This window comes from Phacochoerus africanus, chromosome 15 (genome assembly GCF_016906955.1).
Source record: "Phacochoerus africanus isolate WHEZ1 chromosome 15, ROS_Pafr_v1, whole genome shotgun sequence".
Taxonomy (NCBI): Eukaryota; Metazoa; Chordata; class Mammalia; order Artiodactyla; family Suidae; genus Phacochoerus; species Phacochoerus africanus.
The window spans coordinates 125,737,632-125,752,937 of record NC_062558.1 but is presented as its reverse complement, the minus strand read 5'-3'; the positions used below and the strand labels follow the sequence as shown (position 1 = coordinate 125,752,937).

At 37.1% G+C, this 15,306-nt stretch overlaps 1 protein-coding gene across 2 annotated transcripts in view; it reads right to left on the bottom strand.

The window, feature by feature from the left end:
- ATRNL1 (attractin like 1) overlaps nt 1-15,306 on the bottom strand; it is a 765,538-nt gene that overhangs the window by 731,886 nt on the left and 18,346 nt on the right. For both annotated transcript variants that reach the window (XM_047760605.1, XM_047760606.1), the window contains exons 2-3: nt 3,040-3,123; nt 1,804-1,917 (exon numbers count right to left, since the gene is read on the bottom strand). In XM_047760605.1, the coding sequence (XP_047616561.1) occupies nt 1,804-1,917; nt 3,040-3,123 (198 nt within the window). The remainder of the gene's footprint in view (nt 1-1,803; nt 1,918-3,039; nt 3,124-15,306) is intronic.

Genomic DNA, 15,306 nt, shown 5'->3' with positions numbered 1-15,306 from the left:
CTTTCTTTCATTCTTCCATTCATGATGAAATTTACTGTGAAGACTTAGTTGCTTCTCAAATCACACAGCACTCTTTTCATAAGCTGACTGAAACACTGCGCTGTGTGAAAAATCTATTTATGTGCTACCGCTAGTGCCTAACTGCATGGTGATAGAGCTTCCAAATCTTGGAATTTTCCAAGTGATAGAAATGTCTCTGTTATTCATGATGGACTCATAGTTTATGTTAAGAAGGTGACATAGGATAGGAGCGGGTCACACCGGAAAGATGTGATTAAAGGATTGGGGCCTTAAACCACAAAAAATCAATCTGACTTCCAGAGAGAGGAGTAAGGCTGGAGATTGACTTCGACCTTGTGGCTGATGATTCAGTTATCTCTGGACACCTGCAACTCAGGTGAGCATCCTGGGTAGGAATACACACTGGTATGTTGGGAGGGTAACAGAAGCTTGGTTGTGACACTCCCAAATCTCACCCTATGTGTCTCTTCATTTGATTGGTCCTGATTTTTATCCTTTATAATAAAACTGTAATCATAAGTATAGTGCTTTCCTCAGTTCTGTGAGTTACTCTAGGATATTCTTGAACCTGAGGGGGGGGTGGTCACAGGCACCTCTAAATTTGTAGCCACTGGTCAGAAGTGCAGGTGGCCTGGGGACCCTGAAATTTGCAGCTAGTGTCTGAAGTAAGAGCAATTTTGTGGAGGACTGTGAACTTAACCTCAGAAGAAGTCTGGCCCAACTTCAGGTAGTTAGTGTCTGCCATGGCCTACATCATTCCTTACGCACCCTTTAGGGTTACGATAGTCTCCGGAGTGGAGCAGGTTATCAAACGTTTGTTGAATGATAAGTACTTATATGACTGGAATAATTCAAACATTTAGATTCTGAATTCTTAGTAAAGTGAAGTACAAACAGCATAGGCTTACAAAGTCAGGAAATTGTCAAGTCCTACGCCTGACGCTACCACTGATTAGAAGTAAAACTTTATTTCTCTGAGTCCCAACTTTCTCAACAAAAAATGGGGGATAATAGTACTTCTTCCACAAAACCCTTATGAGGATTGGATGACATTTAAACTGCCTAGTACACTGCTAAGAATCAAGTGGATCGTCAATAAACAAGAGTGTTCTATCTCCCTCAGGACAGCTAAGAGGAGCACTTGCTAATGAAAAGCCACTGTTCCATCTTCACAGTCATAGAGTAAATCCCATCTTGCTAATTACCTTACAAAAGTTTCCTTCAGTATGAGAAAGGGTTGGTAAGAGTGTTAATGAATCACTGTTAATTAATGCAAAGTCATCAAATGAGAAAAACAAATGAAAAGGCACACATATAAATGACGGTCAGTCAACAGAGTCTCGAAATAAAGGAATGCTAACAGTTATACCTAAATTGCTAAAAATAAATGTAGGAACCTAAGATCTTATCTAACTGTTGCAATGAATTATCATACAATATAATTATTCACAACATTCTGCTCCATTTTCTATCTATCATCCTTAGATGAAGGGTTATTCATGGATACGCTTTATATAATTTTCAAACCCCAAAAGTAAGAAATATACATTCCTGATACGGTACTTACTTCTCTTTGCTGCATCAATGTTTACATTATTACATATACACCTAAGTTGACAGGCAAGGTATACAACATAGTCTTACAACCATCTTTCAATTTCAGCCATCAATATCTAGGCTAAATTTATTTTTGAAGTATAGGTTAACATATAAAATTAATAAGTTATACAGTTACTTTTCTACAACTGACTATAAGTTCATTAATTAAACATATCTACTCACCTTAGTACAGCTATTAAAGGTGCATATATTGAATCTCCATCATAAACGTACATATGATCCCAGCTACACTCTGTAGCAAAATGATTGAACCTTAATCTTAACACTGCATTTGGACTGAAAAAAGATATTAAAATATTTTTAAATTAATATGTAATATGGAAAGCACAGTCTGAAGAAATCTTAAGAGTATTTTATTAAAACCTATTTATAGATAATTTTGCCATAAATCCTTAAGTCACCAGTAAAAAGACTGATAAGCAATCATATCTAATTTGGAAAAATAATATACAACTCTATGAACTGGCCATATGTATACATCACACTTTTCTAAAAATTTAGTCAATAGGAAATGTTCCATGACTTGACTAAAGCGGAGGCTACATAAATTTTCTACATTATTGAAACCTTATTGAACTGTACACCTGGTATTGCACTGCATGAAAACTGTACTTAAAGTTGACTTTTTAATTCAATACAAAGACTACTCTTATTTCTATGAACTCTTGACTAGAGATACTAATAAGGACTTCAAATTTTAATCAAAAGGTCTCAGGATGATATTCTGTTATCTGTTAACAATTAAACAAAATGAGACCATAGGTGTACAGGGAATTAATAACTTTGAAGTTTTTTAAAAAAAAATTTAAAGTAGAGGGGAAAAAAAACCCAGTTCTCCAAATATACTTTAAAGCTCATACAAATAGTTCAAAAACAATTCATATCAATTCATTTATGATCCATTCACAATATGTTCAAATACAGAAATTCAGTCTCAAGCCCTAATCACTGAATAATGCCTCTAAAAAAGCCTAATTTTCTCTTCTAAAAAATGTTCTTTTTTCCAATACCCTTAGAACTAATATGCTGAAAAGTATGAACCAATGGCATAATTCAGCAAGGAATATTTTTATACTTTCTATGGAGTCTTCAAATTCCGTAACAAGATATTTAAAAACAAACCAAAAGTGCATATTTGATACCATAGTAACATAACTCAAAAATAAAATATACATAAAAATTAAACTACTATCATAAGGATATTGTAATTTATAATAAACATGGTATCTAAAAATCGTAAATCCCATTTTAAAATATCATGAATAAAGTTTTCCAACAAAAAGCAAGTGAATAGACGATTCAACTATGAATTTGTTATATTTCAATGCTTTAACATAAATGTGATCTATTTCTTTATCATTTCAGAATAAATTAATTTAAATCAAACTGTATACTTACTAGCCTTCAATTAGCCATGTACATTTAGTTTTATATTTATAATTTATTGGGCCATCTGTTAAATATCCAGAAGGTTCTGTTAACCTAGAAAACAAAATCATGAAAATAATTACTGTAACATAACTTTAAGACATATAGTGAGGCATAAAAAATTTTTAAAGACACTTAAACCAAAGGAACGGGATATAGCAAACGGGAAGTTTCCAAAGGGAGAATTTATTTACAATTTAGGAAATTTTTCAAACTGCTACATATCTCTCTATATCTCAAAAGAAACTTATTTTGACTTTAACTTTTATATATTATGATTGTTCATTGTACAAAGTGGAAAAACACACTGAAAGACTGAACATTATACTGATGGATTCAATATTGATACAAAAGAGAGTAAGTTAAGCTTCCTCTCAAAAAATTAGGTGGAGGCAAAAAAAGAGCAAATGCATTTGAAAGATGCAGGTCTATGGGATAGAGAAATATTACGTGTACTTACTACTTTGGGGAGTTTCACTGTTAGCTCTATTTGCTTTTCATGCAGCAGGATTGCTAAAGGAGCTGTTACCAGACTGAGTTCAGCTATCCGTTTTTATTTTCATTTTCTCCTGTTACCTTTATACCTAATCTAATAACTCAATCAATTTTAAAAATAGGTAAATTAAGGGCTTTGCAACTATTCTCTATTTTATACATAAAAAAGAAAATCAGAAAAGCTTCGTATTTTCAGAATTTTAAAATACTTAAATAACCTGATTCTACTTAATTTGCTCCCCTTAGCTCCAACCCAATTATTTTAACAACAGAAAACAATATTTTGAATAATGAGGATACCTTCCTACTTAGCCTGTATATATTTATACAGGAATACACACACACACACACACACACACACACACACACACACACACACCCCAGGGCTTATCAGTCTTCAAATAGTCACATATACATACACAAACATACATATACATACATACACACATGTACACACGGATATTAGCATCATTATCTAGTTTTAGGCAAAATTAAATTTTCCTTATAGTATAGAGTCCTAAAAACATTATGGGAAAAAATTTCACTTATCTAAATCAGGGTTGACAGAAAGGTCAGTTATACAAATGTTATTTGTAAATCTTTAATAATCCCGGCAAATTACTTTGTGTAAAAGAGGGAGAAGGGCTAATTGATGCTTGGCAAAGTTCTTAAGGCACAAAAGAAAAAATTCCAATGTTCTCAAATTAACACAGTAATAAACTGAGTATTTTCTATGCATCAGGCGCTATTGTAAGCACATAATATGTTATCTCACTTAAAAAACCCAAAACCCTTAAAGATAGTAAGTAAATTATTAATCTCATATTCCAGATGAGAAAACTAAAGCACAATTTAAATGAGGTTAAGTAACTTGTCCTGATTTTTTACTTCCAATAATACCAGATGAACTAATTCAGACAAACCTCCCCTGAAGATAACTTAAAAGGCTAAGGAACAATTCTTAAATCTTAAAAGCATCTTATAAGTAACAAAACACTAAGAGCTACCAAGGCAAGATCCACAAGTTGCAAATTCTTTAAGAAGAGCTAGACATCCAGAGCTACTTTTGCTCTGGAGGAATTTATCTACTTAACGAGAAATTGTCAAAGGGTGAGAGTGCTCAAGGAGGGAGAGGGACAAAGTTAGAGGCGATGCCCTCAAATAACAACATGGCACTTTGAACTGGGACACAATGATTTGCTATGAGGGTGAGGGTGTACCAGAAACCAGCCCTTACAGTGATGGCAAACCAGCTACGAGTCATCTGGTGGCAGAAAACCTCAAGACCTTCCACTGGCTTTAAGGTGATTACCAAAACAGCTAGGATACCAAGGCTCCTAACAGAAGATACAAAAATGCTCTCTAAAGAAAGGTAACACTGGAGTTCTCTTCTAGGCTCAGCAGTTAACGAACCTGACTAGGATCCGTGAAGATGCAGGTTCGATTCCTGGCCTTGCTCAGTGGGTTAAGGAACCAGTGTTGCTGCAAGCTGTGGTGTAGGTCACAGACGTGGCTCAGATCCTGCGTTGCTGTGGCTGTGGTATAGGCCAGCAGGTAAAGCTCTGATTAGACCCCTAGCCTGGGAACTTCCACATGCCGCAGGCGCGGCCCTGAAAAAAAGAAAGAAAGAAAGATAACATTATCCTAGGTTTCAATTTATTCCTACCAATAATTTTTCAAATAAAATGTCTATGATCAAAGATAGCCAGACATATGAAGATAAAAGACAACCAAGGAAGATCTACAGATTCAATGCAATCCCTATCAAATTACCACGGACATTTTTCAAAGAACTCGAACAAAATATTTTAAAGTTTGTTTGGAAGCACAAAAGACCCAGAATAGCCAAAGACATCCTGAAAAAGAAAAATGGAGCTGGAGGAATCAGGTTCCCTCACTTCAGACTAGACTACAAAGCAACAATCATCAAAACCACATGGTACTGGCACAAAGACAGAAATACAGATCAGTGGAACAGGATAGAAAAGCCCAGAATTAAACCCACACACCTGCAGCCAACCAATCTATGACAAAGGGGGCAAGAATATACAATGGAGAAAAGACAGCCTGTTCAATAAGTAGTGCTGGGAAAACTGGACAGCCACATGTAAAAGAATGAAATTAGAACACTCCCTAACACCATACACAAAAATAAACTCCAAATGGATTAAAGACCTAGATATCAGACCAGACACTATAAAACTCTTAGGGGAAAACAGAGGCCAAACACTCTCTGACATAAACGACAGCAACATCTTCTCAGATCCGCCTCTTATTGACAGTGAAAACAAAAATAAACAAACGGGATCTAATCAAACTTAAAAGTTTCTGCACAGCAAAGGAAACCCTAAACAACACGAAAAGACAGCCCACAGAATGGGAGAAAATCTTTGCAAATGAATCAACTGACAAGGGATTAATCTCCAAAATTTATAAACACCTCCTGCACCTCAATACCAAAACAACAAACAACCCCATCAAAAAATGGGCAGACGATCTAAACAGACAATTTTTCAAAGATGACATACAGATGGCCAAAAAACACATGAAAAGATGTTCAACATCACTCATTATTAGAGAAATGCAAATCAAAACCACTCTGAGGTACTACCTTACACCAGCCAGAATGGCCATCATCAAAACGTCTACAAACAAGAAGTGCTGGAGAGGGTGTGGAGAAAAAGGAACCCTAGTACACTGTTAGTGCAACCACTGTGGAAAACAGTATGGAGAGTCCTCAGAAAACTGAAAAGAGAACTACCATTTGATCCAGCAATCCCACTCCTGGGCATCCAGCCAGAGAAAACCAGGACTTGAAAAGACAAAATGTACTCCAATGTTCATTGCAGCACTATTTGCAATAGCCAAGACATGGAAACAACCTAAATGTCCATCAACAGAGGAGTGGATCAAGAAGATGTGGTACATATACACAATAGAATATTATTCAGCCATTAAAAAGAACAAAATACCGGCATTGTTAACATGGGTGGACCTAGAAATTATCATGCTAAGTGACGTCAGTCAGACAATGAGGTACCAACATCAAATGCTATCACTGACATGCAGAATCTGAAAAAAGCACAGAATGAACTTCTTTACAGAACAGATACTGACTCATAGACTTTGAAAAACTTATAGTTTCCAAATGAGAGAGTTTGGGGGGTGGAGGGATGCACTAGGGGTGTGGGATGGAAATCCTGTAAAATTGGATTGTGATGATCATTGTACAACCATAAACGTAATAAATTCATTGAGTAATTTAAAAATAAATAAATAAATAAAATAAAGATAAATAAAAAATTTTTTAAAAAAAAGGACAACCAAGTAAGAGCCAACAGAATATCTTCGGGAAGAGACCTAGAGATATTCCAGTTATGGAGATTATCAGATGTGCCCTATAAAACAAATATGATTAATTAAATTCAAAAAGACAAACAACCAGATTTAAAAATTCAGCAGATAACTGAAAACTATAAAAAAGTATCAGCATATTTGAAAAAGTAATGGAAATTCTACTACCAAAAACTACAATAATCAAAATTAAGAATTCGATGGATGGATTTAACAACACATTAAACACAGCCAAAAGAGTATGAGAGATCTAGAAAACAGCTCCATAAAAATTATCCAAACTACAGCAGGATGATTCAAGGTCCTACCCACTGGGTATAGATCACTCCACCAGGTATGCTAAGTGAGGGCAGGGAAACATGGAATGGGGAGTGGAACAGCAAATATGTATCAATTATGGTCTTTTCGCGAATTCACTAAATAACAGATCTGATACACATACATATACATGTATCCTCTCCTTCAATTCATATCTTATTTACAAGTTGTCATAAGTTAACTTTACAATTTAGACTTTAGATAATGGAATAATTTAGGTGATTGTGACTGAACATGAAGAGCAACTAAAATAACCAGGATGGATACAATGACACTCGAAACTATGTATTTCCTCATTTTGACAAAGGATGAGAAGTTCTTCACTCAGAAAAACTGTATCTTCTTCGGTAGAACTTTAGTGTCGCTGGTTGTTGGGGACCTCAGGTGGATTCAGAAGGATGCGTATAGAGGAAGCTGAATAACTAAAGGGCAGGCTGTGCCAGTTATTCCATCACCTCTCACTTCAAAATTCACGTTTTTTGCCTATGCCGTGAAAATGGATCTGGGCCCTTTAAAATTTTTTTGCCCAATGGCGTGATGCTAAGCTGGCACACTTTGTCAGCAAAGTACACTAGAGAGACTGTGGGAGAAAAGAGATTTGCTTCCTAGTTCCAATGTACTCACTCAACAAGCTTCTGCAACTTGTCGGCTTCTCCAGCTCTAGGCTCTACACTGTCTGATGGCCACCAGCACCCATCCACACACGGCTTTCCCCAGTACTTCCCCTCAAGCAATTCTGCAGTGGAGCACCCCCAGTGAGACTCCACTCCAAGAACAGCTTTCCCCAGCATCCTATAAGGTAACCATGGCAAGTTCCAAAGAGCAGATGTCAAGCAAGTTCCATAGGTCCAGCTTTATGGTGACTTTTCTGCCATTCAGTAAGCCACAGCTTGCTCTCTCAACAAGGTCTGGATCTCAGGCCAGGACACGGGGGATCTCACTTAAGTCCTCTATCTTAGCCACAGCAGTAGTAGGGGCTGCTCCTTTTACCTACTAGTTCTATGTGCTGCAGAATTCTCTTCATTTCTTACTAGCCAGTTTCTCACTACTCCAATCCCTGTCACAGCCAATATTAAACTTTTCCTGTTAAAAATCACTGTGAGATTCTCTTTCCTGATTGGACTCAAACCAACCAATAATAATAATACTCAAAGACACGCAAAATAAAATCATAATACCACTATGCACCTAACAGAATCGCTAAAACTGAAGATTGATAATATCAAATACTGGCAAGGATATAGAGAACAAGAATTCTCATTGGATAAACCTGCAGAACCTCAGAAAGCAATCTGGGATTATCTTACATCGTTGAAAACAGACATAGCTTATGTAGTAGCCAACAGTGTTGGCATTACACCATATCCTCTCAGATTTCCCTCTTACCATTTCCACCCACTCCAGCCTGATGCCCTCAGGCCAGCACCTGCAACTATGTTGAGGGGCTCCTTCTAAATGCTAACACCCACTCTTCCTGCACGAGGTGGGCTGAAATGAAAACACCTGTGAATCAACCTCCTCCCAGGGCAGCCCTTAACTAATGAATGATTTCTAAAAACCCCAAGCTTCCTTAGCTCTTTATTGGGATTATCATGAAGTGCACTTCCTGCCCCCACCCCCCAGGACTTCCTTGTGAGATTTAGCTCCAGTCACCCAATGTAGTAGCTGACTTGATAACACACCTCTCTTATCGGCTCCTTCTCTTCCATCACTTCTGTCAGTGTCCCTGACTCTCCCAAAATGTGCTCATTTCTTGTCTCAGGATTTGCTACAAGGCGGTGGACCAAACTAACAGTTAGTACCAAGAAAAGAATTTCAAGATGGGATTCTGAAGTTGGATCACTCACTGGCCAGACAGCAACAAGAGCCACACTGAGGGAGGTAGACAGAGTAGTAAGAACCGCTGGCATGCTGGAGCACTACCATGACAGAGGCTTTCACTTTGCTGAACTGAGACGGGATGCCAGAGGAAGGTGGTGCACTGGCTGATGCAAGAGGCTCATGCAGTATCTCTAATATTTGACAAGTAGAGCAACAAGGGTAGTTACAAAGGCTGAGGAATTAGTTGATTGTTGTTAGATGCCACCAATATGCCACAGGAAGAAAACTTCAGCAGAGTACCTACACAGAGACGCCCATACATGAATGGCTTTCCCCAACATCCTGTGAGACTCAATTCACCAACCACCAATTTCAGATACAGTATAAATGCCAGGGGACTCTATCAAATTTAAAGAGATTCTCTATACCTGAGGCCAGAGGGTAGACCAAAGTGAAAAACAGGCCCAGGAACAGACTATGACAGGAGCAGAATTACAAAAAAAAAAAAAAAAGTTTAATTCACAGCCCCGGCAAGAATTCAGCGCTAAAGATAGTGCCTTGATACCTAGGAGGCTGCCATGTGGATAGAGGTACTTGAGAATCTTGAAACTCTAGATTTATTTAACACTTTGAGCCTACAAAAATCTTTTAGAAGCCAGGGCTAACAATGAGGAAAATAATCACCCTCTTTGAATGACTACAGGAATACCTTGTTTTCTTGTACTTCATTTTATTGTGCTTCACAGATAATGCATTTTTTACAAATTGAAGGTTTGTGGTCACCCTACACACATAGCATTTTCTCATAGCATTTGCTCACTTTGTATCTCTGCGTCACATGTTGGTAACTCTCACAGTTTTTCAAATCCTCCATCAGCAAAAAGACTGAATCTCTGAATGCTAAGATGATGGTTGGTATGTTTTAGCAATTGAGTATTTTTAATTAAGCTATCTGCATTGGTTTTTTTAGACTTGATGATATTGTACATTTAACAGACTGTATAATGTTAAATATGACTTTTATAAGCAACTTTTATTTTAGGGGAAACAAAAATTTATGTGGCTTGCTTTATTGCAATATGGGCTTTATCATGGCAGACTGGAACTGAACCCGCAGTATCTCTGAGTATGCCTGTACTTGTCCTTTTTCTTGACCACACCCACAGCACGTGGAAGTTCCCAGGTCAGGGATCAAACCCACACTACAGCAGCAACCTGAACTACTGTACTGACAATGCCAGATCCTTCACCTGCTGTGCTGCAGCAGGAACTCCTGCCCATGATTATTCTTAAGCCACAGCAACAAGTAACACCAGAAGTGAATTAAATCCGTTTAACCAATCAATGACAACTGGCTATAGGAACCATGCATTCAAAAAGCCATGTTAAGTCATGGCAACTCCACATATAGTGGCAATACAAAAATAAATAAATTTCAAATCCTCAAATATTTGGCAATTAATAAGCAGCAGACTAAAAAGTCTCAAGGACAACTAGAAAATACTTTTTTAATTGTTAATACTAAAGCCACTCCATATCAAAATTTAAGATATGAAGCTCAACCACTGTTTAGAGAAAATTTATAGCTCTAAATGTACATATCAAAAAGTTAAAAATCAATTACCCAATGTTAAACTCAAGAGGCTTGAAAATGAACAGCAAATTAAGCCACAAAGAAATATATAAGGAAAGGAATAACAAACAGAAATCTCTGAAATAGAAAAGTCATATAATTGACTAATAAAATTAATAAACCCCTAGCAAAACTAATCATAAAGAAAAAAACGGTCTTTACCAACATCAAAAAGGAAAAGAGGGACATCAGTACTGACACTACAGAAAGAACAAGCTATTACGAACAACTTTGGGAGTTCCCGCTGTGGCTCAGTGGTTAACGAACCCGACTAGTAACCATGAGGCTGCATGTTCAATCCCTGGCCTCGCTCAGTGGGTTAAGGGTCTGTCGTTGCTGTGAGCTGTGGTGTGGGTTGCAGACGTGGCTCAGATCCCGAGTTGCTGTAGTTGTGGTGTATGCTGGCAGCTACAGCTCTGATTTGACCCCCTAGCCTGGGAATCTCCATATGCCGTGGGTGTGGCCCTCAAAAGACAAAAAGACAAATTAAAAAAAAAAGACATTAAGAACAACTTTGCATCAATGAATTTAACATTTTAGATGAAGTGGAAAAATTCATTAAAACGTAAAACTTGGCAACACCAAAAGGAGAAGAAATGAAAATTACAAATACCCTTCATATAAAAATCCTAAAGAAATTATCAAAGTTAAAATTGTGTAGTACATAAAAAGAATAATATGTAACAGTATTTCTGGCAAAGGATGTGTGAAGATTTGAAAGCTCATAAAATAGCATATGCTTGGGGAACTGTAAATCATTCAGTGGAACAACAGGGAATGTCTAACAATGAGACTACAGAGGGTAAGCCAAATGACAGTGGTTATAAGAATGGACAAGACAGATTTAACAGTTATTCAGAGTGGCTCAAGAAGGAAACCTATAAATTTAATTGCACTAATTCCTTGAGCAACTGAAATTTACCAAATTTTCTGCATTTAATTCACAAAGTCATTTGCTGATGGAGTGTGATAACTATCCCATGCCTAACATGAACACCCTTCAGGGCAAAAAGGCAGCTACAGATGCATTCCTTGAAAACACTGAAATGCAAACATGAACGACTACAGCTGTCTGAGGTAAGAAATCATAGTGGAAGGAAAAAATAGATACACCAAGAGCCTGGAAGGAAAATCCTGGAAGAGATATTCTTTGAAGAATTAGGGCACTGAAAAGTAATCCAGTGTACAGGCCTATACAGGAGAATCTGGAGAGCCTCATGCATGCCCAGGGAGACTTTTCTTAGACTGCATGCTCAGGAGAGATCTGAGAAGACTCCACTCTTCCAGCTCTTGCTAACTTTCTGACTCAGAGCAAGAAAGGGGTGAAAGCTAAAGCAGAGTCTTTTACAACCTGACTAAGCACTGATGTAGCACTCCGACAGAGTCAATCTGCATAGAATGGGAGAGTTCTTTATTTTTTCCTGACTCCAGACATTCAAGGAAATCTACATCAAAACACAAGCTAAAGGACTAGAGACTTTAGAAAGCACACACAAAAAAGAATAGTCAGAGGAGTTCCCGTCGTGGCGCAGTGGTTAACGAATCCGACTAGGAACCATGAGGTTGCGGGTTCGATTCCTGGCCTTGCTCAGTGGGTTAAGGATCTGGTGTTGCCGTGAGCTGTGGTGTGGGTTGCAGACGAGGCTTGGATCCCGCGTTGCTGTGGTTCTGACTAGGCCAGTAGCTGCGGCTCTGACTGGACCCCTAGCCTGGGAACCTCCAAATGCCGCAGGAAGCGGCCCTAGAAAGGCAAAAAAAAAAAAAAAATAGTCAGAATAGAGTCATTACAAAAAAAAAAAAAAAAACATTTTAGAAAAGTCCTTAAACAAGTACAAGACTGCAACCACATATAACAAAAACAAACCCTGAAGAGGAGGAAGAACATGATTTGACATTTATAACAATCAAATTCTAGTCTCCAACAAAAAAATTACAAAGCATACAAAGAAACAAGAACACGCAGCCTACTGACAGAAGAAATTAACAGAAACACTGAAATTGCACTTGCCAAAGAATTTAAATCAACTATCTTAAATACACTCAAAAACACTAAATGAAACCATGGACGAAGAGCTATAGGAAACCAGAAAAATGATGTCTCAGAAAGAGAATATCAATAAAGACTCAGTAGTCCCATGATCACAACCTCAAAGTCATATATTATTTCCATTCTCTCAAAAAGCAAGGGAATTAAAAAAAAAGATGAAATTCTGTATAAAAGTTTCTTCTGGATCTAAGTGAGGCTTAGATAGCTCAGTAGGGTCCATTAAGAAATCCTTCTCCTTAATTTCTGATAGTTTCTGATAGTTAAAATCAAAATACTGCTATAGTTTAAATTGTAAAAACCCAAAGTTTTTACTCCTACCACTGAGCAATATGGAAAGAGCATCATTTCTCCCTCTGTAGTTTCCTGATCTCTTCTTCAGCTTGAAGGTCCTTCACCTCCATGCCACGTGAGCAAAGCACTCCCATGACACACTTTGGACATCTTCACAACCTTCTCTTACCTCTTCTAAAATCTGGAATTCCAAGATCACACTCTGAACAAACCTCAAGTTTCCAGTCACTTCTTCACTTCTTACTCCTGAACAAACCTCTACTTTCCAGTCATTTCTTCACTTCTTACTCCTAACATCTTTACATTCCAGTTAGGTAGAGATTTTCAAAAATTAGGTAGCTATATGCTACCTAAAAGGTAAAATAGGCTTCTTACATGACTTCTATTTCTAATGTTGCTTCTACAAAACAGAGTTGAAAAGTGGCAACAGAAACCATCTGGCCTACAATGCCTAAAATATATACTATCTGGCCCTTTACAGAAAAAGCTGTCCAATCCCTAACTAGATGTCTGCACATGACCACAGGCCTGACCAATGTCTCATCTCTTTTAAACTGCCCGATCTTGAGTCCTGAGTCAAATAAACACGCTGAGCTGTTTATAACATAGGAGTGGCCGCTACTAAATGCAGAAAAATCAGCACAAACATTAAACAGAACTAAAATTCAATTGATTAAAGTGTTATTCTCTATCCTGGCCAGGAATCCAAAATTTGATTAAGACATGACAAAAATAAGAAAATACACTAGTTTTAATATTACAAAGTCTCAAAAATAATAAATACTGCTTATCAGAGTACACGGTTTTACAGACTTATGGTTACCAAGGGGAAACACTGGGGGAAGGGATAAATTAGAAGGTTGGAATTAACGTATACACACTACGACATATAAAATGGGTAAGTAATAAGGACCTATGACATAGCACAAGGAAATCTACTCAGTACTATGTAATATCCTATATGAGAGAAGAATCTGAAAAAGAATGGGTATATGTATAACTGATTCACTTTGCTATACACCTGAAACTAACACAACATTATACGTCAACTATATGGTTTTAGTGCTGGCATAACCACTCCACAAAGTACAGTCAGATTTACTCAGGAATAGCCTATGTAGGGTCAACTTTGCACGTCTTTTTTTAAATAGTGTTTTTAATTAAAATATTGTGTAATAGTTTACTGATTTCTTTTTAAGCAAAACAAATGAAGAAAACCTCTAGATTATATTTACTGGTATTTTTTTTCCTCTCTGCGTATTGATGTTATTGTATTACACTGTGTTGAACTTGCATCTCTTGTTTTTTTATAATGCACTCTGCATCCCCCAGTCCCAAGTCCACATTCTCTGTCCACGTGATCCTTAATAAAAGTTTAGATGATCTCATCTGCTAGAGCAAATTTCTCCAAATCTTAATTAACTATGCTCCTTTATCAATAAAAATTTCTATTACATAACTCTAATATATGTACCTTTACATGTAAATAAACATGAACTATTTAAAATGTTGTACACTATAAAATATAATTTTAAAAATCAAAATTAAAACTAAGAGCAATAATAGAAGTCCTAACGTTTTCTTCTCACATTCCAGTAAATCATCTTGGGTATCATTCCACTTTGGAAATCACTGATTTGTACAAATGACATCCTGGCCACAGGGATACTGACTTTATTAGTTAATATTTTCCCGCATGTAAGTACACTAACCAAGCTGGCTATATACTATTTGGACTGGCCATCAGCACACACTAACTAGGATGTGTACAAACTGGCCTCAGTGATAGCAAACAGTATGTACTTGGTTAGCTGTCAAGTCTAATATCAAAGGAAGGAGCTATTTATACCTCAACTCTCTCATGATTTAGGGTGGAAATTAACCGACTTCTGGTAAAATGCCATTGGTAAGACCATCACCACTTCTCCTCCAGCAAATAAAGAGAACTTTCTTTTTGACCCTTCAAAGTATTATATCCTGATTGCAAATCTCTCCCAATTTCATCTTCAACCTGGTTTCAAATAGTTGCTAGGGCAAGAGAGTGCCTTCAGGATGTTACTAAACCAATACCAAAAAGTTTTAGCATTTTAATCCTTTAGCTATTATCTGGCAATATGTATCTGTGGATAAGTTATACTGAACTCAACAACAGTTACTGGGTACTCGGAAGCCTTACATGTAAATATCTGAGCATCTGTGGAACAATTAAGCCTTTACTTCAAGATTTCTGGCCATGTTAAACATGGCTAAGGTCAAGCTGACTGCCACACCAAGCAAA